Genomic DNA, 27792 nt, shown 5'->3' with positions numbered 1-27792 from the left:
AAGCATGGCTTACACATGCCACAGTATTCAATTTTTATCCATGAAAAATGTTTTTTGTGCAAGAGAAAAAATCCAGAGCACACACAAGTTGTGCCAACATAGATCATTTTAATATAGCATCCCATGGCTTTATAGTTTATTATTAATGTTAGAGACCTTTAATAGTTTTTGTTACTTTGTTTCCTTTCTTTGCAGGTCTAGTTTGTAAGAAAAACAGCATGTCGACACGTTTCTGTGAGAAACTCAAGCTGCTGGGTCGCTGCTCGCTGCGCTCGATCCGCAAGCAGTGTTGTGTCACTTGCATGATGTAACACTGCAGAGGTCAGGCTTGGGTCATCGACCAAAAGCACAAACTACTGGACACACAGACGTCCCTCTCAAATATATATGAATAAATATGTGGTTTTTACTTGAACAAAGGAATCCTAGGCGTTTGACCATGTGTCTTAAAATGCTCCTTGAAATGCTTCCAAAAACATCAAGATTTAGTTACAGGACTCAACATCAGTTAGACACATTTTTTGCACTCATTTGGGACTTTTTATTGTTATTATTATTGTTTTTAACCCAAAAAGGTGTGTTTTTGACAGGTTTACCAGAATGTTGAACACGCAGCAAGACACCTGTCTTTACGGACCCACTTTTTTATATCATGGATCAGTTGGAAACTGCCATGAAGCAAGCAAATGTTTTTGCACGCACAGGCTGATATTCAGGTTATTCATTAAAAACAGTAGTTGTTATTATCTGAAGTGTCATGTGGCCACTGTCTGATGAACGCTTTCACTGCAGTTCCTAAATTAGTGTAGTTTTACTAACTTATTTTGCACAAAGCTGAGGTTAGCTCGATAATTTGTGTATATGTGTGCAAAATTATTAACTAATTAACCCAAGTTGTTTTTAGACATTATATTAATAGGCTGCATGAAAAATTGAGGGCATAAATTTGTTACAGTCTCAGGTTGTTTTTGTTCTTATTTTATTTTCTTTGCTATAAAAGATGCTTTGATAATTTGCGTATTCAAATTAACATTTCAACATAACTTAAGAATTTTAACTTTCTTTTATTTGCCACATTTGTTGATTATTAGTTTTAATTAATTGGATATTGTCATAAAAGACCCTCCCCAAAAATATAAACATGTGATGACCTAAGATGCATTATTATAAATGCAGAAAAAATTCAAAAAGAAAATGACTTTCATGACTTTGTAACTTCATTGAACGACTTATTAGTCATTCAGTGAATCATATTTAGTGTTGTGATGGAAATGCAGGTGTGCTTTTGTTAACTTGATTTGAGAATATGGATCCAGCTGTGTGAATGTTGTATATGGAGCTTCATGGTGCTGTTATGGTGCTGCAGATTGTTGGTGCTCTATGTTTATGAGGCATTATCAGGGTGCTCAAACGGTTAAGACATTGTTAACCAGTTAAATGCACATTGTCAATGAGGATGGAGGTGTTGCAGGTCAATCCTCTCTGGCCTTTAAAACAGGCCTGAACATTGTATACTGCTCATTGTACTGCTGATATGATTATAAATAAATGCAGTCATGATGTGTGCAAGAGCTTCTGTCTGCTGTTTGATTTTGTTGATTGCTTTCAGATCATTCTGAGACCATGAGATCCGAACACTTTCAGTTTGTGGTTCAGTTAAATTATTATTTCATTTTTAAAGAAAATAATACTTTTATTCAGCAAGAGATGCATTAAATTGATCAAAAGTGACTGTTAAGACATTTATAATGTTACAAAAGATTTCTCTTTCAAATAAATGCTGTTCTTTAGCGCTTTCTATTCATCACAGAATCCTGAAATAAAATGTTTCACAGTTCCATTAAAAATATTATACAGCAAAAATCAGTCTTTGCATATTGGTGCAAACTGGTTTAGGAAACCAAACCAAATATTTTACCATCATAAATACTGAAAGATGAGTATGAACTTCAGAATGACTTAGTATTTGTTTTTTGATTTCTCAATCAGTTTTGTGTTAATGACAGCAGCACTGCACAAAACAGATGATCATGTTCTCCAGCATGATTTGAGATGTTTGAAGGAGCATCTTAATCTTCAGTGCAAGTAAAGATCATCCGAAATCATATTTTTTCCCCCATATTTTTAAAATGTAATTTATTCCTGTGATGCAAAGCTGAATCAGCATCATTACTGTAGTCTTCAGTGTCACATGATTCTTCAGAAATAATTCTAATATGCTGATATGTTTAAAGTGCCCCGAAAGGTTCATAAACCATAATAACAACAGGTTGACATGCATGCAAAGTCAAAAAACACTTTCATTGTCTTATAATATGCATTTATGTTTACCTTATCTGCTCAACGACTCCCAAACGATTCGCTCAACGATTCATTTTTCCAAACCCCTCCTTTGAGTGACGCTAATCTGTGGTGATTGGTCGATTTCAATTAAAGCAGTGTTTGTGAGCTTTTAACGCTCCGAAAGCGGCATCTAGTGGCAAAGAATGAATTTGCATTTTCATCCTGACCAATGCGAAAATCAATCCCTGGTTTCACAGACAAGGCTTAAACCTAGTCCTAGACTAAAATATAAAATTTCACCCTGCATGAAAGGTAATTTTCAAAAATCCATAATAGGGGCGTTTTAAATAAAATTACATTTAAAAAAATTTTTTGGAAGATTTTGATGTGGCTTCAGGCCTTTGGATGCCATTTTAAGTACTGTTAACTGTTTGTTAATGGTTAAGGGTTTGGACAGGACATGCAGAAATTCTAATGTTTTTGGAAACGTTAAAGCTTAGTCCTCTACTAAATGTAGCCTGCCACTCACCCATTGTTTGTTCTTTCCTAGCCACACTTTTTCAGGTCACTGTAAAATGGGAAAAGGTGACTCTGCAATCCAAACCATGCCAATTCAGGCTCCATTACAGAGGTCGGGTTAAATTAGGCCAGATTTGGCCGGTTTTTCTATCCCTTATAACCTGAAACCCACTTGGCACCACAGCGCTGTCAGCTAGGTCACAGAACGACCACATTTGTCAGCAGTGCCAATCCATGTTAGCGCCCTACATTTTGTGTGTTTCATGACGAAGCGCATTACTCAACCTTGATTTTAGCTCAGTTATGTAATCACACATTACTGTAATGTGCATCCAGCAAAGGAGGGCCACATACGCAGTGTGATTCTTAAATGGCAGCAAGGACGACTTCCCTTTCCTGTGTACCACTAAATAATTCAGACATTCAGTCAGAGCAGATTCAATGGTCCTGATTAAACTAAAAGCAGATCACTTCATAATATTACTTAACTGGAACAACTTGTCTAGCTTTACACCTCGGACCGAACGGCGGCACGTCAGTGGAGACGCACACACTGTGATATCATGAGCACACAGCACCTTGTGGAGTGAGCAAGTTCAAGTAAATGTTCAATTAAACAGCTTACAGGATATAGCTTGGGTTATGAGGTGTTTATATAATATCCATTGGTTTACATATGATGTAAGGTCAGGTCACCTGATCAATGAATTCATGACAAGCATGTCCAGAAGCCGGAAAACAAGAAACCATTGCTGCAAGCGGACACCCCGACACCTTCAATGGACACTTGCCTCATCAAATATTTACTTTTAGTGACTGGCAAAACTGCTCACGGCCAGAATGGATGAAAACGAATAACATTCAAAGAGACAGAGATTTCTGAGCTAGCTTCAAATCTACTGAATATAAATATAAAGCATCACTAATCACAAATATTCAAGTTTATCATTTGAACAAACCCCAAAACTCTTAAGTATTAACTTGACTGTGTGTTTTTTGAGGGATGCACAAGTGTATCGGCCAATAATCGGTATCGGTCGATAAAAGCAATTGTCTCCAGTTATCGGCCATTCACCGATTGTTTAAAAACAGATGATAATCAGGGCCGATTATATCATGTCAAACAAACATGTCAGACAACAACTTGTGTGAAGAAATGTATCTTGTGTTGAAATTTAGGGCTTTCCAAGTTAAAACAGTATTGCATTAACGCAGCGCCATTAACGAGGGATCTGTTTGACCCTAAAAATCACCCAAACCAGGGTTGCCAGGTCCGTAGTTTTTCCATTCACAAAACATTATTTGTAATGTGCCTCCCATCCAACAATTTCAAAGAGCTTTGTGCTTTGCTACTTCTGATTAAAAACTAATTCTCGGCTTTCAAATTCTGTTCATTCTATCACAAAATTCAAACATTAAATGTCATTTTGACGCTCTTAAATGTGACATGACAGATTGCTGTAGCCACCTCAGTTTTAGTGGCAGCTAGCATGAGTCTTTTCATATTTAATACAAGTTGTAGCGCGAAATAAACATGAATGAACCCCAGAAGGTGTATTGAAAGATACAGTACAGCCTACCGAAATGTATCATGTCTCATGGAATCGCTCAATCAGTGTTTCAACTCAAAGAAAGATGTCAAATAATTGTTAATAAACTTAATGTTGCATTTACCACAGGAAAGGCATCCAGTGTTCACGGTTGGTAGCTATAAAAACTCTAGGGGGAGCTTATTATATGTTTGACCAAATCTGTCATGAATTTTTTTATGAAAACTACCTTATGTGTAATTGAGTTGTTTTTGAGTGCACTTAAGTAAATACATAAATAAATAGCAATGACTATAATAAATAATAATTCTTTACATTTATATAGTGCTTTTCTAAGCACTCAAAGCACTTTACATAGTGAGGGGGGGATCTCCTCATCCACCAACAGGCTATTGTTGTTAATTTTAACCTCTAAATTTATGTAATATTTATGGATCTAGTTTTTAGTTTATTTTTTTCCTTAAGGAAACTACTGGTATCGGCATCGGCAGATGTCATTCTGAATAATCGGCTATTGTTATCGGCTAATAAATTTCGTTTTGTGCATTTCAACTAGTGACTGCTAAAACATGTTTTAAAAAATTCACCCCTAAGATTTCAGTTTTAGAAATATTTAATTTAAAAAATATATATTTTTGGTACATATACATGCACTGAAAAAAATTATTCATTGAATTTACACATTTCTTTAAGGTAAGAGGTTGCAATCAATTTATTTTAGCTACATTTAAATAAACAAATTTAGTTGAGTAATTTTCAACAGTTTTTTATTTATAGAAATGTAGCTAAAATAAATGGTTTGCAACCACTTACCTTCTAGGAATTTAGTATCATATTTTTCAGTGTGTATGTAACAAATTATGCATTTATTTTTTATTTTTTTGTTTTTAAACCAAACAAGCAATAAATGTACTTTTATTCAATGTTCTCTGTAGACATGCTGTTATTTGATGCAAGTTTTTCATTGGAAGTCAGGTAACTGTGCTGTTTCCGAGAGATAGATCTATTGAGATAAAACGCAGCATTTGATTTTATTTGAGTTTTATCCATGGGTTACAAAGAATAAAAGAAAGCAAAGGATGTTGCACACTCGCAGCATGGTAAAATGCAGGAATGTATGACTAGGACTGGATAAGGTTTACGGCACTATGATTTTTTATGATTGCATATTTCAAGAAAAAATAAATATATAATTGGTGTGATCGTAAGAGGGGCAACAAGCCAGCCTCACTTCCAGTGAAGAATCTAGAAAAGGCTTTTAGAGGGAAACAAAGCAGGAAATGCAGATAAGATAGTGATGTTTGAGAAGGCAGATAAATCAAACCACACAAGCCATTGGTCACTGGAAACACATTTCAGTTCATCAAAACACCATAAAACTGTGTGAGATCAATGATCTTTGTAGAAGTCAACTTTTCCACTGAGTTTTGAGGGCTGAAATGGAGGCGCGTTTAGTTCTTGTTCCATTTAGTTGACTCAAAAAGGGAAAATAATTTGACATTCTCCAATTTGTCTTCTTTTGTGTGCGTACTATGAGAATTATGAACTACTTTTCTGCTGTTTTATGTCTTTTTGATGGACAAGAGTAGTGTGGTCATTCTTAAAAACATCTTTTGTGTTCAACTGAAGAACAAAAGTGGTTTGGAGCAGCAAGAGGTCGAGTAACTATACTTTTAACTGAAATTAAGGGTCTTATTACTGGAAAATCATACAACATTACCTGTTACAGGACATTTCCTATTTCCCTGAAACACAACGCAATGCAATGCATAGTTCAAAATACGGGTAAAAAACATGAAAATGACTTAATATTAACATTATACATTGTGCATTGTTTTTACTGACTTTTCCGCAGTGTAGAATCTTCTTTAAACAGCAAAATAAGCTTTTAGAATCTTTCTGTGATTTGAATTTCATGTTTTGGTGCCAATTTAGAATTTGCGTAAATTTGACTAATAGATCTTTTGATTGTTTTCTTCAGTGAAATGTTAATTAAACGCCTGTGGTTCTAATAAAATAATCAATTCATAAACACGCTCCACAGAATAACAATGCCATGTAATGTGTAACAGACAAAGCCAAGCAGTGTTGATTTAGACCTCAGGATATTGTATGAGGTGAAAGGGACGTGATCCGCGACAAAAAGAAACACAAAATGATTCTGAAATTTTATCAAACTAAAAGCTTCTTCTCATCAGATGGGACCAATCAAGAATGGCCTCTGGTTAGGTTTGTTCATCTTCTCAAGCGTAGTCCACTATCAAAGAGCTCCAGATAAGAGCCATTCACAAAAGCCCTATCAGACAAACCCTGCACCTACAGAATTTTAAGGGGGGGGGGCATGACAAGGAGGAGCAAATGCTGCATGTGAGTGTGAGAATAGAGGAAGGGACCGAATGACAGACAAGGCGTAGGGAGGGGTGAGGACAGCAGCATTTCTGTGAACCTCCTAAAGGTAGGAGATCACATCAGAAGACAGGATGCCACAAACAGGGTCGTTTTGACGCACATTCCCAGGAAACGCAAGAGGAATAAGTGCTGCTATGAGAATCATTCCCAAATGGGATTAATAAAGCGCTTTATCTCAGCATCAGAAGCTTCACAGACTCTCTCCTCAGCCTAATTCCACAACTTCATGCTTTCTTCACCGGTCTTTAGTGGAGTTCTCTGGAGCGAGAGGCATCTATGCACATTCACTGAGCAGCATGTTCCATGAGGAGTACCATGAGGAGATGGACAGTGAGTAACAGTGTGTCTGCATGCTGGTCGGTGTGTGTCTTCTATCTTCTCGCCGTCTCCGTGATCTTCACCTGCCGCAGCGCATGTTCCGTGCATCGGGCGCTCAGGGTCGCCAACTCCTCATGCGCCTCCGCCTCCGCTTCCACCTCCACCTCCGGCCGGCATGTGCGCAGCTACGTGCACCTCCAGGGAGACGTGCGCCAGAGGAAACTCTTCTCCTTCCAGAAGTTCTTCCTTAGGATCGGGAAAGACGGGACAGTCAACGGCACCAAGAGCAAAGACGATCCCTACAGTGAGTCACCTCATAATAAATAGCTACTCTGCGTAAAAATTCTAATTAAATTAATTGATTAATTAAATTAATAGGCTACATTTATTAATTAATTTAAATTTAAATCCAGAAAATAATTTATAAATTGTATTACTCTTACAGGTAAACTTTACTTTTATAATTAAAGGAATTACTTGTATAACTTTTTCATAATAAAATAGTTAATAATAGATCATTTTTACATTAAAATGTGCATATAAATCAAATGTTTAATGCCGTTTCTATTATATAGGGTTTCTATTCTATTCACAACATTTCTATAGCCTGAAATATTTGTTAAAAACCTTTTGCAAATGGCAAATTCAATTCAGGCTGGTCTGTCTTAATGAACCACACAGGAATACTATTACTAATATTTAAACCATAAATGAAATTAGCCGCTCTCATAAAACAAACTAAATTAATGGGCCGTTAAGGAATGGTGCTGTTGGCTGCAATATCCTTTTAAATGCATAATTGTGTCCTGACACCCAGAAACCTGAGAGTAATTTACCCACATATTGCCGTAAATGTTTCCCCTGACACAGCAAAGGAGGAAACACCCTTTATAATGTGATCAAAGGTTAAGCTTTTGTTTGCAAAGGCTGTATGAGTCATGGATCTCTTATTAGATTGTCTCTGGTTTGTTTTCAAATATTATGAGCCCATCAGGGAGATGCACAATGTATTTTCAGTGTTTTACGCAGAAGAAGTTAATTAGCCATTACTCATATGGAGTCCATGTGCAGATAAGGGTCTTCCTGTTTCCTCTGCGTGCGTGTGTTTGTGTTTGTGTTTGTCCAGTGTCTCACACTGACATCCCTTCCTTTTTAACGCCACGGGCATCTTAATTTAGGCATGTGTGGTTGTTTGTGTCTGGTGCTTTTTAAATCAAACTTTCTTTTTAATATCTCAGTTGTTTCTCCTGGACAGCAGTGAGATATCTACTGTTTCTCAGATTGTCCCCTGACAAAAAGTATGTCTCCTCTTGGGTTTCAAAAGAGATCTCAACAAGGTCTCAAACTTTGCTTAGATACAGTATGCCCAGATATCTCAAGGCTGTCACTGGGGTGGTATCTTTTCAAAGGTACACCTTTGTACCTAAAGCAGGGGTGGGGAACGTTGATCCTGGAGGGCCGGTGTCCCTGCAGAGTTTAGCTCCAACCCTAATCAAACACACCTGAACCAGCTAATCAAGGTCTTCAGGATGCAGTTAGGTTTTTTTTTCCCCAGGGTTTTTAGGGTTGGCGCTAAACTCTGCAAGAGAGTGGCCCTCCAGGATTAACGTCCCCCACCCCTGACCTAAAGGATCCATTAGGGTACCTTAAAGGTACATATCAGTACCCAGATTGTGCATATTAGTACCTAAAGTGTACTTATTAGTACCTAAGATGTGCATAATAGTATCTAAAGTATATATTAGTACCTAAAATCTGCATAATAGTAACTAAAGTGTACTTATTAGTACCTAAAATGTGCATATTGGTACCTCAAATGTGCATATTAGTACTTAAAGTGTACATACTAGTGCCACAGGAGTGCATAATAGTACCTAAAGTGTACATATTAGTACTTCAAGTGTGCATGATATTACAGTGTACATATTAGTAATGTAGTAATTAGTAATGTCCATATTAGTACCTCAAGTGTGCATATTATTACTCAAAGTGTACATATTAGTACTTAAAGTGTACATATTTGTACCTAAAGTGAACATATTAGTAAGCATGCATATTAGTACCTCAGGTGTGCATAAGAGTACCTAAAGTGTACATGCTAGTATCTAAAATGTGCATATTAGTACCTCAAGTGTGCATATTAATACTTCAAGTGTGCATATCAGTACCTAATATTTTGAAAAGGTACTGTCTCAGTGACAACTTCTGAACCTTTTTTCAGAGTGTAGGACAGCTATTCACTCATTTGGTTTTATTTATGTTTCTTCTTTTAGGAGAAAATCTTTAATGAAACCCAATGTAAAGTATTTTGAGCTATTAAAGAGCAACCTCCGAGCAATAAAAGTTTGATCCGACCTCCTTACCTTCTTTTTTCTAAACATTTAAGAAAGTGCACACTCTAGTTCAGGGCCGGCGCTCCGCACACGCACATCACGCACTGCGCGTAGGGCACCAAGTGCTTGGGGGGGGCACCAAAAAATCTGGGTCGTGAAAATATCATCACAATATAGGCTACTAGTATAAATAACAAATAAAATATTTCTAGCATGTTAATATACAAACGCAATACAAAAGTAATATAGGCCTAGACCAAATTAGTCGAGAAAAAGGTGAATCTCTGTGCCAGTCTCCCTCTGGTGCCCCCCCTTCCCCACCTCCCAGTGGTCTGTTCAATTATGCTTCAATCAATTTCAAATTTGGCCGACACCGACCTCAGACATGGCCTCGAAAAGGCACCAAGAGTCGGGGGCGGAAAAAAGAAAAAAGAAGAGACAGCGGGATGATGCTCGCGCGTCGCTTGCAGGTAAGACAATGTTTTAAATAAAAATGTTAGTTTTGTGCGTGTAGTATGCATGTCCAGGGGCGTCAGCGCGTCCGCGTCGCTAGTAGTGCAAAAGATCCGGGGCTTTAGCCCTGCATGTTGAGTCTTTTATTTTAACGGGGTCCGGGGGTTTCTCCCCCGGGAAATTTTGAAACTTGGGCTGTTAAAGATGCAGTTTGTTTGAGAAGGAAAGGAAGGCCAATCGTTGGGGTCCTCATCGTCATATTTGAATGACAAATAAAGCTAATTTTCCCCCTAGGTAGGCTATACGTTACAGATGTGTGTGCATATAGCTATTAGTGCAGAACGTTCCCTATTGTAACTTCTTCGCTTCAATATAATGCCTATCTGCCTCTTGGTAAGGTGAACTTTAGAAAAACCCTGCAACTGAACGTGATGTGATTTTGCCAAATTAGACCGCTTAGATAAAGTTTTTTCGTTGTTGTTCTATGCGGTCATTTTCAAGAGGTTCGGCCAAGGGCGACATCTGTTGGTGAAACTGAAATTAGAAAAAAAAAAAACACAATCTCAGTGTTTGTATATTTTCATATTCACAGAGTTGTCAAATTATTAGGGCTGGGAAAAGATTAATCTCGATTAATCGCATCCAAAATAAAAGTTTGTGTCTACATGATATATGTGCGTGTACTGTGTATGATTATTTTGTATATAGAAATTATATATACAAAATAATTATATAAATTATATATACAAAATAATTATACACAGTACACGCACATATATCATGTAGACACAAACTTTTATTTTGGATGCGATTAATCGCGATTAATCTTTTCCCAGCCCTACAAATTATGTACAGAATTATTATATTGTGCCTCATCAGACCTCTTTTAAAGGTAAAATAGAGTTTTGAATTTTAAATGTTCCAGTGACACATAGGCCTATATAAAAGACTAATGTGTGCAATATTTTTGTATGATGGTTGATGGTTCAATCAAAAATGCATTTCAGTAGAATCCCTGAATATTTTGTCTTGTATTTCTGAATGCAGGGTCAATGCTAAAATACATGCAAGGAGCAACTCAAGGCCAGGAGTATGTAGAAGTAAATTCTACTGTGCAGTTATGTATGGTTATTTGCAGTTTAAAATGTGCACTTTAAAATTCATACTTCATAAAATTCATACACTTATACTGTTATTTGCACTTTAAACTTTTTTTGCACTTTTAACTTTCTGTGTTTACATTGTTCTGTTCCAATTATTTATTTGCAGCAGTTATTTTGGAAGTAAAGAGAACCTAACTAAGAAATTCTGAATGGTAGTTATATCTTTGGTGGTGGTGGGGGGGGGGCACCGCCAAGCGTTTGTGCTTAGGGCACCCAAATGGCTAGCGCCGGCCCTGCTCTAGTTGTAATATTTTTTAGTTAATTTGAGATCAGCCTGGAAATGTACTGGGCCACTGAGTTGTCCCCTGTTATGGGGCAATGTGTGTTTGTGTATCATCAGACATCACTGTGACATCTGGCTGTGTAAACATGTAATCAAGTCCTCAGAGGTGATCAGGCAATGAGAGGAAATGTCTGTCAGATCTGTGCGTGTGTGTGCATGTGTGGTTTCCTCCTGATAGTCTCATCTGTGATAAAACAACAGACACACAACACTCAACCAGACTACGCAAACTACACCCAGCTAAAGTCAAACATCATCAGCAATCATCATCAGGTGATCAAACCATTTCCGCCTGCTGGATGATAAACAGACAAGAGGGATCATTTGACTTACGCCAGTAAACAACCACCCAGAACACCCAAGCAAACACATAACTATGCATTGCCAGCCATATAGAATACCTTAGTATGGTGTCAATGTGTTTTGCATTGGTAAGTTCTAATTTTATGTGCTTTTATTAGCAAAGATGCCTTAGAAACAGCATTAGTGTTAAACTAAACACACATGGATCCCTCTATAGCTCTGTGTCATTTTAACCCTGTCTTTTTGAATTTCACAACTCATTTATTCACAAGCGAGTAGCTAATTTAAGCAGTGCACAGCACAGCTGGTTGCTTGTATGTCTATGAGTGAGCTTACAGTGTGTTGTGTGTGTGTGTGTGTGTGTGTGTGTCAGGAACAGCAGCAGTAATACACATGTTCTCACTTAACTGATCTCAACTTTAACCAGTCCTAAAGAGCCTCCTGAGAGACTCAAACATCACATTTGGTTCTTAAAAGTTCTTGACGGTGAGAACGAGCAAAACAAATGTGTCAGTGATCAACATGTGATCCCAGAGGAACATGTTACTGCTCCACCATATCCACTTTATCTCAGATGTTTATCCTGAAAGAAGTAAAAATAGGCACAAATGAGACAATTGTTGACACACGGTATGAGTTCTGAGCTGTAAAATGAATGTGGAGCAGCTGAATTTGGTGAGAAATGTTTGAGTTCATATTGAGGTCTTTGAGTTTTGATTGCAGGTTCAGTATCTTGAGCAAATCTGATCACAAAAAAAGTTGAGTCATTGTTGAGATCTCTTCTGAAACACAGGATTTCTGTAGGTTTGTGGTAATTTTTACTGGTTTTGAAAGTTTTTACGCTTACTAAGGCTGTGTAAATTTGTTTAAAAATAATAATATCGTGAAATATTATTACAATTTAAAAGAACTGCTTTCTATTGTAATATATTTTAAAAATGTAATTAGTTCCTGTGATGTAAATCTGTATTTTCAGCATCATTACTCCAGTCTTCAGTGTCACGTGATCCTTCAGAAATCATTTTAATGCTGATGTGCTGCTCAAGAAACATTTCTGCTTATTATCAATGTTGAAAATAGTGGTGCAGCTTAATATTTTTACAGAAACAGTGATGCATTATTTTTTAAGGATTCTTTGATGAATAGAAAGTTCAAAAGAACAACATTTATTTAAAATAGAAATATTTTGCATTCATATAAATGTCAGTTTGGATCAATTTAATGCATGAACAATTTCTTTGGAAAAAAAAAACTTTACTGACTCCGAGCTCGGTTTAATTTGGAAAATTCTGTCTTTGAGAAACAATTGAGATATTAAACAGACTTCATTAATGAACCTATAAAATTCTCTAAAAAACGCAACACGTTTGACCAATGCATTTTAACCACTGTGCAATTTGCAATATTCAACCAATATGCAACGGTCGAAAAAGTATTGAATTTTTCTTTTTCTCCTATAAGATTATACATGTTGACATATCATAAACCTATTTGCGTGTAGTGCATCACATCCTGTGCATGATTTCCACCATTACGGATACATCCGAGTTAGAAACAGAGCAGCTACTGTTAGTCTGCAGGCAGAGTTTCATGAATGGCGTGATGTGAATATCGCCAGCGACACATCAAAGGTGAGCATCTTTCACGTTCAGCAATGGGCTCCGACAAAAGAATAATCCTCGGCGGGTGAAATTACACTAGTCTTTATAGCGCAGCTCCAGTGTTGCTGGAAATGGATACTGCAGTAGTGATGCTGTCCTTAGGCAAGACATGATTTGGGAAACACTGGCCTTTGTGCTGCTGAATGATGTCACACGTTAGAAAAGATACGGCTGGCTGGGAAAAACACAAACAATGGGCCTGTGAGGGGCGTGACATCATTCTGAGGACCATGATGCACTACTTCAGCAGCTCATGTCACAAATGCATCAATGAATCTGTTTTTCGGATAGATGCAGGGCATTATGTTAATGTAATGCTGCAAGAAATTGTCTAATATCATGACAAAAATTTAAAAAAAGAAAATAAAAAAAGGTATTTCATGTACGCTACCATTCAGAAAGACTTGTTGAAAGTTCAGAATGACAGAATGTTCTATTTCAAATGAAAGTTCACTAAAATATTAAGCAGCACAACTGTTTTCAACATTGATAATAATGTTTGTTGAGCAGCAAATCAGCACAGTAGAATGATTTCTGAAAGATCATGTGACACTAAAGACTGGAGTAATGGTGCTAAAAATTCAGCTTTGCATCACAATTACATTTTAAAATAAATTCAAATAGGAAATAGTTATTTGAAATTGTAAAAACATTTCACAATATTATGGATTTTACTGTATTTTTATCAATTACATGAATGAGCATAAGAGATTTCTTTCATTAAAATAACATTAAAAACTGACCCCACACTTTTAAACGGTAGTCCGTATTGAAATAAAATGCTATTTAATATAATTCTGTATACTTTAGTTCATGAAAAGCAATTGTTAAGGGTCCCATCAGGTAGAAACACATCCTTAAAGTCAACGCGAAATCAAAATTGAGTTTTATTTTTAGCATTCTCTCATCAGTGCAGAATTTTCCAATAAAAACTTGGTTTGCCTTTTTAATCTTTTATCGAAATATATAACTTTTCTTCAGCTGAACAAGTTTTTTGCAAAACGTAAAATGTAATTTTATTAGATTTAAATATTGGATATGAACGTCTCGCAGTGGATTTTAACATTATTTGTTCTACACTAAAACAGTCAGGTGTTGAACATTAGAGCTTTGCTGGTGTCCTACATTGAGTATGGCAGATTGAATTGTATGTAAAAGTTTTAAGGAACTGAATCAGACTAATGATTATAGCGCAGTGGGGGTGTTTAACACAGCGTCTGGTCTGTCCTTGAGATTTATCTCAAGACTCCAACAGATTTATGAGCTTTTATGGGGATTCCAGTGTAAAGCTGTCCCACGTGTATCCTGATGCTGTTTGATAAAGCGGGAAGTCTGTCTGACTGCACTGGTGTTTGATGCTAATAATGGCTCATCTTAACTAAACCACATGCTAAAAAGACCATTAGTAAAAACAACAGACACTTAATATTTGTGCACTAGATTAAAGTGTTACTTTGGTAAAAATTAGACAGGTCTCAACTAACATGGTACCCACATAGTATTTTTAAAAATGTATTGGAGTACCAAATAATTACCTTTTTTTTTTTTTTTTTTTCAACATATGCTAAGGTCAATTATATATTTTGTGTACAGTGGAAATAACATGTTTTTATTGATGTTGTTGGTGTTTTTCTGGTAAATCACATTTTTTACATGTATAGTTGTAATACCATGTTTTTTCCGCAACATATAGTAAAGTAAATCATATTTTTTAACATGTACATTGGTAATACAATGTTTTTCGCCAACATATACAATTTTTTTACATACAGTGGTAAAACCATGTTTTTGTTGTTTTTCCCACCATATAGTTTGCTAAATCACATTTATAATGTGTATTTTTCCATCATTTTTTAACGTGTACAGAGGTAATACCATGTTTTTGTGTTGTTGTTTTTTTCCATCATATACTAAGGTAAATTATTTGTTTAGCATGAAACATAGTAATACCATGTTTTGTTGCTTTTCAACATATACTAAGGTCAAATGTTTAAAAAAACATGTACAGTGGTAATGCCATGTTTTTGTCCCAACATATACTAAGGTAAATAATTTTTTTACATGAAACATGGTAATACCATGTTTTTGTTGCTTTTCAACATATACTAAGGTCAAATGTTTAAAAAAACATGTACAGTGGTAACACCATGTTTTTGTCACAACATATACTAAGGTAAATCATTTTTTTACATGAAACATGGTAATACCATGTTTTTGTTGTTTCTGAACATATACTAAGGTAAAATGTTTAAAAAAACATGTACAGTGGTAATGCCATGTTTTTGTCCCAACATATACTAAGGCAAATAATTTTTTTACATGAAACATGGTAATACCATGTTTTTGTTGCTTTTCAACATATACTAAGGTAAAATGTTTAAAAACACATGTACAGTGGTAACACCATGTTTTTGTCCCAACATATACTAAGGTAAATCATTTTTTTACATGAAACATGGTAATACCATGTTTTTGTTGTTTCTGAACAAATACTAAGGTAAAATGTTTAAAAACACATGCACAATGGTAATGCCATGTTTTTCCCCCGACATATCGTAAGGTAAATCACATTTTATAACATGTACAGTGGTAATACCATGTTTTGGTTGGTTTTTCCTATAGCATTATATTTTTAACAGTGGTAATACCATGTTTTTTCTTTTTCTTTTTGGGACAGTGACTTCTTTGATGTACTTATTTTTGCTTATTTGTGTATACTCTGATTCCTTTATACGGAAGGAAAGACTAAATATCAGCATATGACAGAATGGTTTATTTGTTGCATCTGAACCATGTTCCACTATCATGTCTTCAAACATCCTCTTTGTAGTTGTCGCAGGAAGCAGTCAGGATGCTTCAGGCATGAGCCGGACGCTCAGGAGACCACCAGTACGGTGCGAGATCGCTGCCATGTGTGCCACAGATGGCTTCACAGCTCCACCAACACAATAAAATGAACGCAAACGCCTCAATATCAGTGACAACTAGGCATGATGCAATGATTTGCGCAATGCTGTTTTCCTCAGTCTCAAAAAACTACAACTGTTTATTTGGCCTTTTTTAGGCACCAGACATAATGCCAGCACACAAAAAACAGTGAATTTTGGCAAAGGGCTGTGGAAAATGCACGTCTGCTCAAACAACTGTAAGCCAACGACGCAGCGTTTAGTAACATGCAACAGAGCATGACATGCTCGGGAAAACAAGGCAGCATGTAAAGAAAAACCAGCAAATAGGTCCAGTTTAAACTTGACCTCCTGGTGCGCTGCTCGACATCTGCTGAGGTTTTTCTCCGTTTCGGTCGCTCTCGCAGGTGTTTGACTTGTGTGCGTTAAATGGAGGTGGGATAACAAAAGCATTTACTGTAATGGCTTGGCTTGTTCTCCGAGCTCTCTTTTGTGGTTAGTTAAGTGTGGCCTCACTGACATGGAACTTCAAAGCAAGGCTCAGTGTAGAAATTAGCTCTATTTTTGTCATTTTAGAATAATAGTAACATCAAAACTATGAAATAACACAAATAGATGTGTGTGGGAATTATGTAGCAACCAAAATGAAGAATGAATGCAAGAACAGTTATATGTAAGTTTCATCAACCAACTCTATGGGTTGCATCCTCCCTATTGAGGGAGAAATATACATTATAAAAAATATTTTTTGAAATTGTCAAAAGTCAAACAAAGGCTATTAGAGTATGTTTTATAAGAAAATGCTATTCTTTCACCCCTTAAAATGTCATGTTTAATTCAGTGTGTTACTTGCCATTTCACTGCATTATTTGTAAAAAATTGTTTCTACACCAATTTTTTCAGGGTAATGCAATGTTAGCTTAGATACTATTATAGTTTTTAATAATAGTTTGTTACTTTTTTATATTTTCTCTGTTCATTAAAATTTTATTTAAAGTTTTAGTTATTTTAGTACATTAAGTTAAGCTAAATGAGTCGTGTTGCCTTGACAGTTAACTGAAATTAGTTACTTATTTTTTATATTTAATTTTATTTCAATTATAAGATTTACTGTATTTTAAGTAACATAAATGTTTTATGGTTTTAATTTTAGTTAACTATAAATCTGATATGTTGGACACTTACTGGCTGCTTTTTCTTCTGCTCTTAATCATCTATAAAAAAGTAGTTTTGTAAAGTAATTCCACAATTTATAGCATCTTCCTTTAGATTAAAATTATTTTGGCCAACGTTTGACTAGTAGAGCATCTTCACCTGGGATGTACCTGGTTCTGGTTAATGTGTATTGTATGTGTGTGGTACAAACATATGGTAGGCAGACCTGCGTGTACGTCAGCCTTGCTTCACGTGAACAAGTTAGTGGTTTGTGTCTGAATGGATGTGTGTGTGTGAGCTTCATTGAGTTTTTTGCAGTGGGCTCCAGTCTGCTGTCGTCTCTCTTGTCTTTGATCACTGATCATTGAAGCTTCTCTAATCCGTCTCACTGTCATCCTGTCTGTGTTGTTCCTTCCTTTCATGCTTTCATCCCAGCGCTGAGAGGACACAGAGCACTCAGATAGTTTTAGATAGTGCAACCTGAGACCCCAATGGAGCCACTTCACACACGCACACACACACACACACTCACACACACACACACACGTACACGGATAGATGAGTGCACACACTACCTGCGCATACATTCGCTTGCTCACATTCACACATAATGTCGGCTGATACAGTACAGATATATATTTATGTGATGGCCGAAAACCGTTTTGATTGGCAAATCAGATAATGTACAGGAGAAAATGTGGATAACTGCTTAGTAATTTTGAAACCTGGTATTGAAAAAAAGAGGTACATCTACGGGAAAAATAATCATAAATCAGTTCTCTTTAATACATGTGTATTTCTATATATACAGACATATTAGAGACAATTAGAGAAAATTTGCCCAACCAATGATCATTACCCGATATCATTAAGTTATGACAATATGACATTATTTATTCTCAGTATAATGAAAGGTATTGAATTGGATATTTTGAATTAGTTTTTATATTTTCTGTATTCATTCTAATTTTAGTTCGTTTTAGTAATTTAGTTGTGTGTACTTTTTATATATAATTATCTGCATCCATTATCAGTCTAATCAGACTGATACAGATAATTAAAAGTAATATCGACTGATAGTGATGTGCTCACTGATATACAGTATCGCATATAAAGAAATGCACCAATTAACCAATTGGCACACAGACTCTATCAAATCACAAAGCAGCCACAGTATACAGGAGTGATTCCCAGACAGATCTGTGAGTAGCTGTGCAGAGAAAGCATCCAGAGCATCTTCATCTTCGTAGGGGGCAGCAGAACTGTTTTGAGTGGTGACTTTAGCTGTCATGATAGAAGCATCTTTCGACACTTCTGCACTGATCAAAGGACAGCCGCAGCAAACCCCCCTCCAGCAGCAGAGTTCACACCCGCAGCCTCTGGGGTTATCAGACTCCGATAGCCAGGCGTCACATGCTCCCATGTGAGAGAGAGTGTGTGTGTGTGTTCGCTGTTTTAGGAGCTGAATTAAAAGTGCAGGTGAGCAAAGGTCAACCAAAACTGTAATTTCACCTCTGACCTCTGCACACAAACACACACATGCACACATTGTTTGTTTTCTTCCCCAGAAATGTTATTCCTTGTTGAGTTTTAAAGGGGTCATCGGATGCAAAACTCAAATATAAATGTGTGTTGGCAGTGTGTGTACACAAACACCCTATAATGATAAAAATCCACCCAGTGGTATTTTATTTTCATCTTTTTTAAATAATATCCCCTTTTTCCAAATAAAGTCATTCTCAGCTTCTTGGCTGTGTGACATCACACAGACCCAGGCCCCTCCCACGATTGTTGATTGACACGGCCGTCTTACTTTAGACCCGCCCTGAGTGAGCTGTAACAGTCAAGTTTCATGGCTAAATGCAGCTAAAGTAAACAGGGCGGCTCGTCACCCCACAGAAGAGAGGGGCGGGGTGAGCAGAGCTCATTAGCATTTAAAGATGAAAAAATACACATAAAAAAAATAATAATAATACAACTAACAAAAATGACAAAAGCAAAAAATTACTAGACATTAAATGAAAATTTAAATATTAAAATGAAATCTGAAAATATATATATTAAAAAAAAAAACTTTTTAAGCAGGTTTTGCTCTGTTTCAAATAAAAGCCTCTATATTCTTCCATTAATAGTTAATGTGTTGTGTTTTTCAGGTATTTTGGAAATCACATCAGTGGATGTTGGGATCGTTGCCATCAGAGGAATCAGCAGTAACCTTTACCTGGCTATCAATAAGAAGGGAGAACTGTATGGAGCGGTGAGTATCCTGCACCAAACCTTAAAACCAAAAAAATATAAAAACCTAAAGCCATAAAAATATAGATATGACTGTACAATTTAATCCAGAGGTTTTCAACAGGGATTATAGGGATCTCTAGGGGGCCACAAAGGGGCTGCTAGTAAAAAAATTAATAAAACCACAAGGGGATGCTGAAGAAAAATTATATAAAATGTTAAAAAATAAAATAAACCTTAATATAATCAATCAATCAATCAACCAATTAATGAATAAGGGGGTGCTGGTGAAAAAATAAAAAATAAAAATTTTCAAAAAAAACTAATAAATATATAAATAAAGGAAATGTTCACCAGTTTGACATTACAGTTTCATGCTGCTAGTTTCTAGTTTATATTTCTCTTACTTAATATAAAGATAATTTTTTCACATATTTATATTATTGTTATTTTTCACAGTATAAGTAGGACTTTATACACAGAAATATATAGCTTATAGTTTAAGTGTCCCACAATGAAATCACCAAAAAAAATTGACAAAAAAGGTAATGTGTGTCATTTATGCAGCACTGTTTGTTACAAAAACATAGCCCCACCCCACATTCATGCCATTGGTTGATCTGGGATACAAATAGCTCACTCATTTCAGCATCCAATATACACTCACCGGCCACTTTATTAGGTACACCTGTTCAATTGCTTGGTAAAACAAATTGCTAATCAGCCAATCACATGGAAGCAACTCAATGCATTTAGGCATCTAGATGTGGTGAAGACGACTTGCTGAAGTTCAAACCGAGCATCAGAATGGGGAAGAAAGGGGATTTAAGTGACTTTGAACGTGGAATGGTTGTTGGTGCCAGACGGGCTGGTCTGAGTATTTCAAAAACTGCTGATCTACTGGGATTTTCACGCACAACCATCTCTAGGGTTTACAGAGAATGGTCCGAAAAAGAGAAAATATCCAGTGAGAGGCAGTTGTGTGGACGAAAATGCCTTGTTGATGTAAGAGGTCAGAGGAGAATGGGCAGACTGGTTAGAGATGATAGAAAGGCAACAGTAACTCAAATAACCACTCGTTACAACCAAGGTATGCAGAATACCATCTCTGAACGCACAACACGTCAAACCCTGAAGCAGATGGGCTACAGCAGCAGAAGACCACACCGGGTGCCGCTCCTGTCAGCTAAGAACAGGAAACGGAGGCTACAATTCGCACAGGCTCACCAAAACTGGACAATAGAAGATTTGCCTGGTCTGATGAGTCTCGATTTCTGCTGCAACATTCAGATGGTAGGGTCAGAATTTGGAGTAAAGAACATGAAAGCATGGATCCATCCTGCCTTGTCTCAATGGTTCAGGCTGGTGGTGGTGGTGTAATGGTGTGGGGGATATTTTCTTGGCACACTTTGGGCCCCTTAGTTCCAATTGAGTATCTTTTAAACGCCACAGCCTACCTGAGTATTGATGCTGACCATGTCCATCCCTTTATAACTTCAGTGTACCCATCTTCTGATGGCTACTTCCAGCAGGATAATGCACCGTGTCATAAAGCTCAAATCATCTCAGACTGGTTTCTTGAACATGACGATGAGTTCACTTTACTGAAATGGCCTCCACAGTCACCAGATCTCAATCCAATAGAGCACCTTTGGGATGTGGTGGAACGGGAGATTCGTATCATGGATGTGCAGCTGACAAATCTGCAGCAACTGCGTGATGCTATCATGTCAATATGGACCAAAATCTCTGAGGAATGTTTCCAACACCTTGTTGAATCTATGCCACGAAGAATTAAGGCAGTTCTGAAGGCAAAAGGGGGTCCAACCCGGTACTAGCAAGGTGTACCTAATAAAGTGGCCAGTGAGTGTATATATGCATTACTTTTAACATTGTCAAAGCAACAAGTGAACCCATTTAAATGGTTTCTGTCTGGTGCAAGATTAGATTAGATCTAGATGAATAATCAGATGCTTAGCCTGTGTATTTAGATCTGGTTAAAGCTGACAAACCACCTCAGACCAGAAGAAAACTGCTGCCATGTTAAAAAACCAGCATGACTAGGTATGCATAAATGTAATAACTCTTCATTTCATGCATTTCAGAGAAACTACGGTATAAACTGCCGTCTGAAGGAGCGCATTGAGGAGAACGGGTATAACACATACGCATCTGCCGAGTGGAGGAACAAGAAGCGCCAGATGTTTGTAGGTCTGAGCGCTCATGGAAGACCTCTGCGTGGGAGAAAAACCCGCAGGAAGAACACAGCTACACACTTCTTACCCATACTGGTGTGACTTTCGTTCATAATGCTGATGGGACGGAGAGAGATCGGTGATAAAGACTGTCCACACGCGACTCTCTGTAGCAGCTGCGCTCCTTTGAAATTGTTCAGCATTTGCTCTTTGATTCTTTGATTTCACTAGATGAAATTTGATCCTCATGCCAGTTGACATTAAATTGTAAACATGCTCAAAAGAGCAAAGAATGCAGGCTTTCCTTTCCACTGTACATTATTCCAGTAATCTAAAACTATGGATTATGTGTGAGACTTTTCTTCAAGCTCTCTTTAATAGGATCATGTGCTTAAGAACATCTGCTTTCATTTCTTTCTGATGGACATGATTATCATGTAGGAGCGGCTCTGAAGCTTCATGCATCGCAAAGAGATAGTTGGGATGTATATGGGAAATTTGTATCCTCTGAAAACTGTTTTGGACTGCTTTGAACTAAATAAATTATTTATTTGTATTGTATTTAAGTAAAATTCTCAAAAAAAAAAAAAACATATTAAAAGCATATAAAATGGATAACCTCTAATTCTGTGAAATAAAATCTATTTTGTTAGATTTTGAGTCTCACAAAATGTTCAGGTCAACCCAAAATCAAAAGAAAAAAAAGTGATATATACACAAATACAGTGTCTTAGAAAAAGAGCAGGAGAAATAACATGCAAGTGTCTCAGAGCCGGCAAACGCTATGAAAAGAGTGTGACAATGAAGATATTCATTCTCCCAAGGTGAAAATCCTTCAGTGGACGTGTATTTCCCTCAATCTTAACGCTCTTGAGCAGCTGTGGGGGATTCTGTGGAGACGAGCGGAGCAAAACTCCCCATTAAAGACCAGAGCATTTAAGGAGGTCGTCCTCCAGGAGTTAAACAGGACAGATGTGAAAATTTGTCATGAACTTGTACACTCAGTGCCAAGAAGGGTCAGAGCAGTATACTTAAAGTTCTGGAGGACATACTAAGTACTAGAATATTATACATTTGCTGAATTAAATCTAGGGTGTACTCATTTCTGCAATCCTTCATTTAAACAAAATTGGCTAATTTACTTATCTTACAGAAAATATTGGCATATATTTTGTTTGATTTTATTATGTTTAATACATTTCAATTTTACCATCTTTCCATGAATTATATTAGTGATCATTAAGAAAATACATGTTTTATATTTATTCAGAGGGGGTATACTCATTAATGCTGTGCACTGTATATACACTTTTTTTTTTATTATTTATTGCTTAGGAGCATTCATTATTTTCATAAGAAATAAGCACGTCTCACTACCATAATGTTTTTTTTTTTTTTGTAATTTCTTTATTATTTGTGATTCTATCTATCTATCTATCTATCTATCTATCTATCTAGCGTGTCTATAAAAATGTATCTATTACCGGTAAAAAAATAATATTAGGGGAATTATATGAACTTCCCACAACCTAGATGTTGGTTACAACACATACAACAGCCCAAAATGATTGGCTTAACTGATACCCTCACAAACATTAAATGGATTATCATTAAATTTTCCACTCGCTCACTGACTCCATCAAATCATTTGTTTAGTTTCACACCTTTTGCATCCACTTTCCTTCACACTCGGCCATTTACAGACTAAAAACATTCAGTAACGGGAACTAAATCCTGCTATCTGTTATCTAAATAGTTCAAGAAAATTTGGGGAGCAGAAGGCGCTCACTCAAATAATGTGATACAGCTTGAAGAAACAAGTGGAAAAAGACTTGAGGCGAGTTTTCTAATGACTGCTTGTTTGGAGGGCTGACTCTGACACGCAGACTGTTAATAGCAGGCCTGGTTTATACGGGTCCTTCATTATTAGTGACTGTCATGCTGGTTCAGTCTGGACATTTCTAGAAAGAGTTTAGAGCGTGTGTGTGCTGCTCTGAATCAGTGCTGCTTATCAGTTAAAAAAGCTGATCTGTCAGCAGTCACTAATGAAAATATAAAGAGGGAATGAGTTAGACTCAGTAATGCTTTTAAGTGCATTAAAAGTGAGGGATATTTTTAAGATAATTTATATTTATATATGGATTAAAATATATGAAATAAAAATAAGAATAATGTATTAAAGCATGTTATAAATTCTGTCTATATAAATCTGTAAATTACCAATGATAATAATAATAATAATATTACAAAGATATTACAATTGGTCTGGAGATTTTTATAAATAATTATTTTATTTTTATTTATTTATTTTAAACTTTATTTATAAAATTATTACATTCATGCTTTTATATTGAACAAAGTCACTTGTCCATGAGATTCTCACTGATTCAGACTGATGACAACACATTCATATATACAAATATATTAATAGAAACAAAAATAAAATACTACGTGTATGGGTTATATTACATAAAATGGATAACAATGTATTATTAATACACAAGAACAGCTTTGTTTTAAAGATCTGCAGCTAAGGTAATCTTTTTATAATTTATTTATATAAATTAGAATTAAAAGAATTATAAAGAATTAATTTTTATAATAAACGTTTCCAATTCCACAGCTTTATTAGAATGTTGGTAACCAAACAGATCACGAGCTAGCCATTTGAATTCCATAGCAGTGATGTAGAATCAACATAGTGTGACAAATTTTTTTTTTTTCTTAATATCAACATTGTTTCACCTTTAACTAAATTAATTTACGAATCATTCTGAGTTCTCTCTATATTTTAGTCTTGCAGTAACACATGCATAGAAAAGAAGCAGTCATTTCCAGAAGTCTCCAGTAGATCACGCCATTCTTTCACTATGACTGCTGTTAGCATAGTTTCTTAGAGGTTTTTGTGAATGAATCAATGAATGAAACATTCCTTCTGGCTGATTTTAAACACATGACAAGTAGTTATTGTCATTCATACTGTTAGTCCAGATTTATTATTTTGATTTAATTTGCATTCATCTGAATGAGAATTTGTCTTGACTTGTGATGCAGCCTGGAATCACAAATCACTCATATAGCTAAATCAAATTAATTTATAACTGATGAACTTTGCAACACTGACAGTTATTTAACTGAATGGAATCAACACTGAACTAAGCTGAATAACGACACTATTGTCTTCTGAATAATGACATTATTATTATTTTAGATAAGAATTTGAATTCATACATCACTTTTATTTTTCTGTTTATTACTGTGAAGCTGCTTTACAGTATTGTTTAATATCTATATTGTATAAAGCACTATATAAATAATGATGTCTTGACTCTCTTCATTGTGTTGTTTTATTTTGTCTTATATCTTGTTCCTTTGAATGTCTGTCCATATAGTGGAATGACAATAAACAACAACTCAACTCAAATTTTAGCATATTTGATAACAATATAGTCACATACTTTGTGTAGAAACACAAAAATATTTAAAGCATTATTTTCATCTATTTAATTTTAGCAGTGTAAATTCATTTACTGTAACTGACAGGTGTTATGATCAGTGGGGCTGAGTTTTCACCTTCATTGTTTAATTCTGGGCTTAAAAATGGATAGAGTTTGTCAGTGAAAGACTGACCAGTGTAAGAGTAGATATGAGAGCTGGACTCATCATAAAAGGAGACCAGACCCTCCTCATAACCCACAAACACACCGACCCGCTGCGGCTGCACTCTCAGAGAGAGACAAAGGGATCATCATAGGCTGTATATTTATCATCATTCTTCAGAACCACAATCCAGTATCCATCACTGGGACTCCCTGTGAGGTCTCTTTTCCTGTTAATGGATTCTCTGACCACTCCTAAATCCCATCCAGTCTGTCCCTTCACCTGCACCTCAAAATCTACGCACACGACTGCGTGTCTTCCCACAGCTCCACATCTATTATCAAATATGCTGATGATACAGTGGTTCTGGGCCTCATTTCCAACAATAATGAGAACGCATACTTGGATGAGGTAGAGAGACTCACATCATGGTGCCAGGACAATTTTCTCTCTCTGAATGTGAGCAAAACTAAAGAGCTGATTGTGGACTTCAGGAAGAGACAGCAGCAGCCCTACACTCCTCTCATGATCAGTGGGACCCCTGTGGAGAGGGTGAGCAACTTCAAGTACCTTGGTGCACACATCTCCGAGGACCTGACTTGGATTTCACACATTCAAACACAGGTTAAGAAAGCCAGGCAAAGACTGTACCATCTGCGAAAGCTGAGGAAATTCAGGGTCTCGCCGGCTATCCTGAAAACTTTCTATTCAGGGACCATAGAAAGTGTTTAACTCAGTGCATCTCAGCGTGGTATGGGAACAGCTCCATTCAAGACTGCAAAGCCCTGCAGAGAGTTGTGCGCTTAGCTGAACACATCTCAGGGTCGGCTCTCCCATCTCTGCAGGACATACCTCAAACACTGCAAAAGCAGAGCTGTTAAAATCATCAAGGACTTGAACCACCCTAGTAAATGTCTTTTAATTTTGCTGCCACGCTTCCGTAACCTGATGTCAGTTCAGTCTGACATCTCTCAATGGAGCGGATGAGATCAGTGAAGAGCTCAACAGAGGCTGCTTTCTCCATCTCTGTGTTTCTCTGCTCAACCAGTCAGTCAGCAAATTATTAGTGGTGTTTGATAAGGCAAGAATCAGTGTTACTATTACTCATACTTCAGTGTTATTTGAGGTTTTTAAAATCCCTCAGCTGAAGTGTTAAATTTCATGATTACAATTGTAATATTGCTTTTAAACAACAATTCAGAGATGTTAATATTAAATAACTTACATTTTAAAGAAATTGTTTCCATTTACTTTGTATTTGCTCTGACCAAGGAAAAGAGTTTCAAACAAAGCCACAACACACTGTAGTAGAGATTCGTTCCTGAATGAATCAGTGTTTTTGAACAAATCGGCTGAGCAAATGAATCAAAAGCAGTGTCTTACTAAAGACAGTCACTTGTCGCCACATATTGGCATAACGATGTAACCTACAGAAAGAGTCATTGTAACTCTCTGTAGACTCTTTGAGGACCTGAACTAAATTATGTACTATATAATAATAATAATAACTCATTATGGGTACTTAAAGCGCTTTTACATGGAAGGGGGGAATCTCCTCAACCAGCCATATTGCACCAGAACACCCACCACACACCAGCTTATTGGTGGAGAGGAGATAGAGTGATGAAGCCAATCAGTATATGGGGATGATTAGGAGGCCATGATGATGGACAGTGGCCAATGGGCGAATTTGGCCAGGATGCCGGGGTAACACCCCTACTCTTTAAGGACATCCTGGGATTTTTAATGACCACAGAGAGTCAGGACCTCGGTTTAACGTCTCATCTGAAGGATGGAGCTTTTTACAGTATAGAGTCCCCATCACTATACTCGGGCATTAGGAGAACCCCCACAGACCACAGGGTGCACCCCCTTCTGGCCTCACTAACACCTCTTCCAGCAGCAACCACCACATACTTTTTAAAGTATGTATTGAGATTTCTAATTAGCTTTTATATATTTTTAAAAATCCAGAAAAATTGTTTCTCTTCCATTTGCGAATAACTGTTGTCATCTTCTCACCAAGCTGCTTGGCGATGGTCTTGTAGCCTATTTCAGCCATATATAGGTCTACAATCTTGTCCCTGACATCCTTGGAGAGCTCTTTGGTCTTGGCCATGGTGGAGAGTTTGGAATCTGATTGATTAGACAATTGACAAATGAGACAATTTTTGTAAAAGCAATAGATGAAATACTAAAAGGTGTTTTATTCATAATGTGTGTTTTTACTGTGCAAAGTGCATAAAAATGTGTGCAGCAGTCATACAAATTACTTGAAGAGGTGTGTTCCAGTTACACTGCAAAACTATACAAATAACACACATGGGAATTAACAACAATATTACATTTATTATTACATTACACTGTTAGCACATGATTTTGCATTCAAGAAAACTAATTCATTAACATTCATTAAAATTGCGACA

At 36.4% G+C, this 27792-nt stretch overlaps 2 protein-coding genes across 2 annotated transcripts in view; both read left to right on the top strand.

The window, feature by feature from the left end:
- LOC306870356 (A disintegrin and metalloproteinase with thrombospondin motifs 12-like) overlaps positions 1-1174 on the top strand; it is a gene marked incomplete at its 5' end in the record, with an annotated part of 29770 nt that extends 28596 nt beyond the window's left edge. The window contains one exon of the mRNA XM_079417584.1: positions 196-1174. Coding sequence (XP_079273710.1) covers positions 196-311 — 116 coding nt within the window. The 3' untranslated portion in view covers positions 312-1174. The remainder of the gene's footprint in view (positions 1-195) is intronic.
- Positions 1175-6753: 5579 nt separating this feature from the next.
- On the top strand, positions 6754-22417 carry LOC306870370 (fibroblast growth factor 10-like). Its single transcript, XM_079417602.1, has 3 exons — positions 6754-7383; positions 19490-19593; positions 21677-22417. Exons 1-3 carry the CDS (start codon positions 7065-7067, stop codon positions 21866-21868), a joined length of 615 nt encoding a protein of 204 aa, XP_079273728.1. The 5' UTR covers positions 6754-7064; the 3' UTR covers positions 21869-22417.
- Positions 22418-27792: the final 5375 nt, after the last annotated feature.

Source organism: Barbus barbus (assembly GCF_936440315.1).
Source record: "Barbus barbus genome assembly, chromosome: 5".
In the NCBI taxonomy this organism is placed as follows: Eukaryota; Metazoa; Chordata; class Actinopteri; order Cypriniformes; family Cyprinidae; genus Barbus; species Barbus barbus.
This window is presented reverse-complemented; position numbering and strand designations above follow the sequence as displayed.

Excerpts from the sequence above, each read along its gene's own strand:
- LOC306870370 (XM_079417602.1), top strand. The coding sequence starts at position 7,065 with ATGAGGAGTACCATGAGGAGATGGACAGTGAGTAACAGTGTGTCTGCA. Across the intron at positions 7,384-19,489 it reads GAGCAAAGACGATCCCTACA|GTATTTTGGAAATCACATCA; the intron begins GTGAGTCACCTC and ends TGTGTTTTTCAG. Across the intron at positions 19,594-21,676 it reads AGGGAGAACTGTATGGAGCG|AGAAACTACGGTATAAACTG; the intron begins GTGAGTATCCTG and ends CATGCATTTCAG.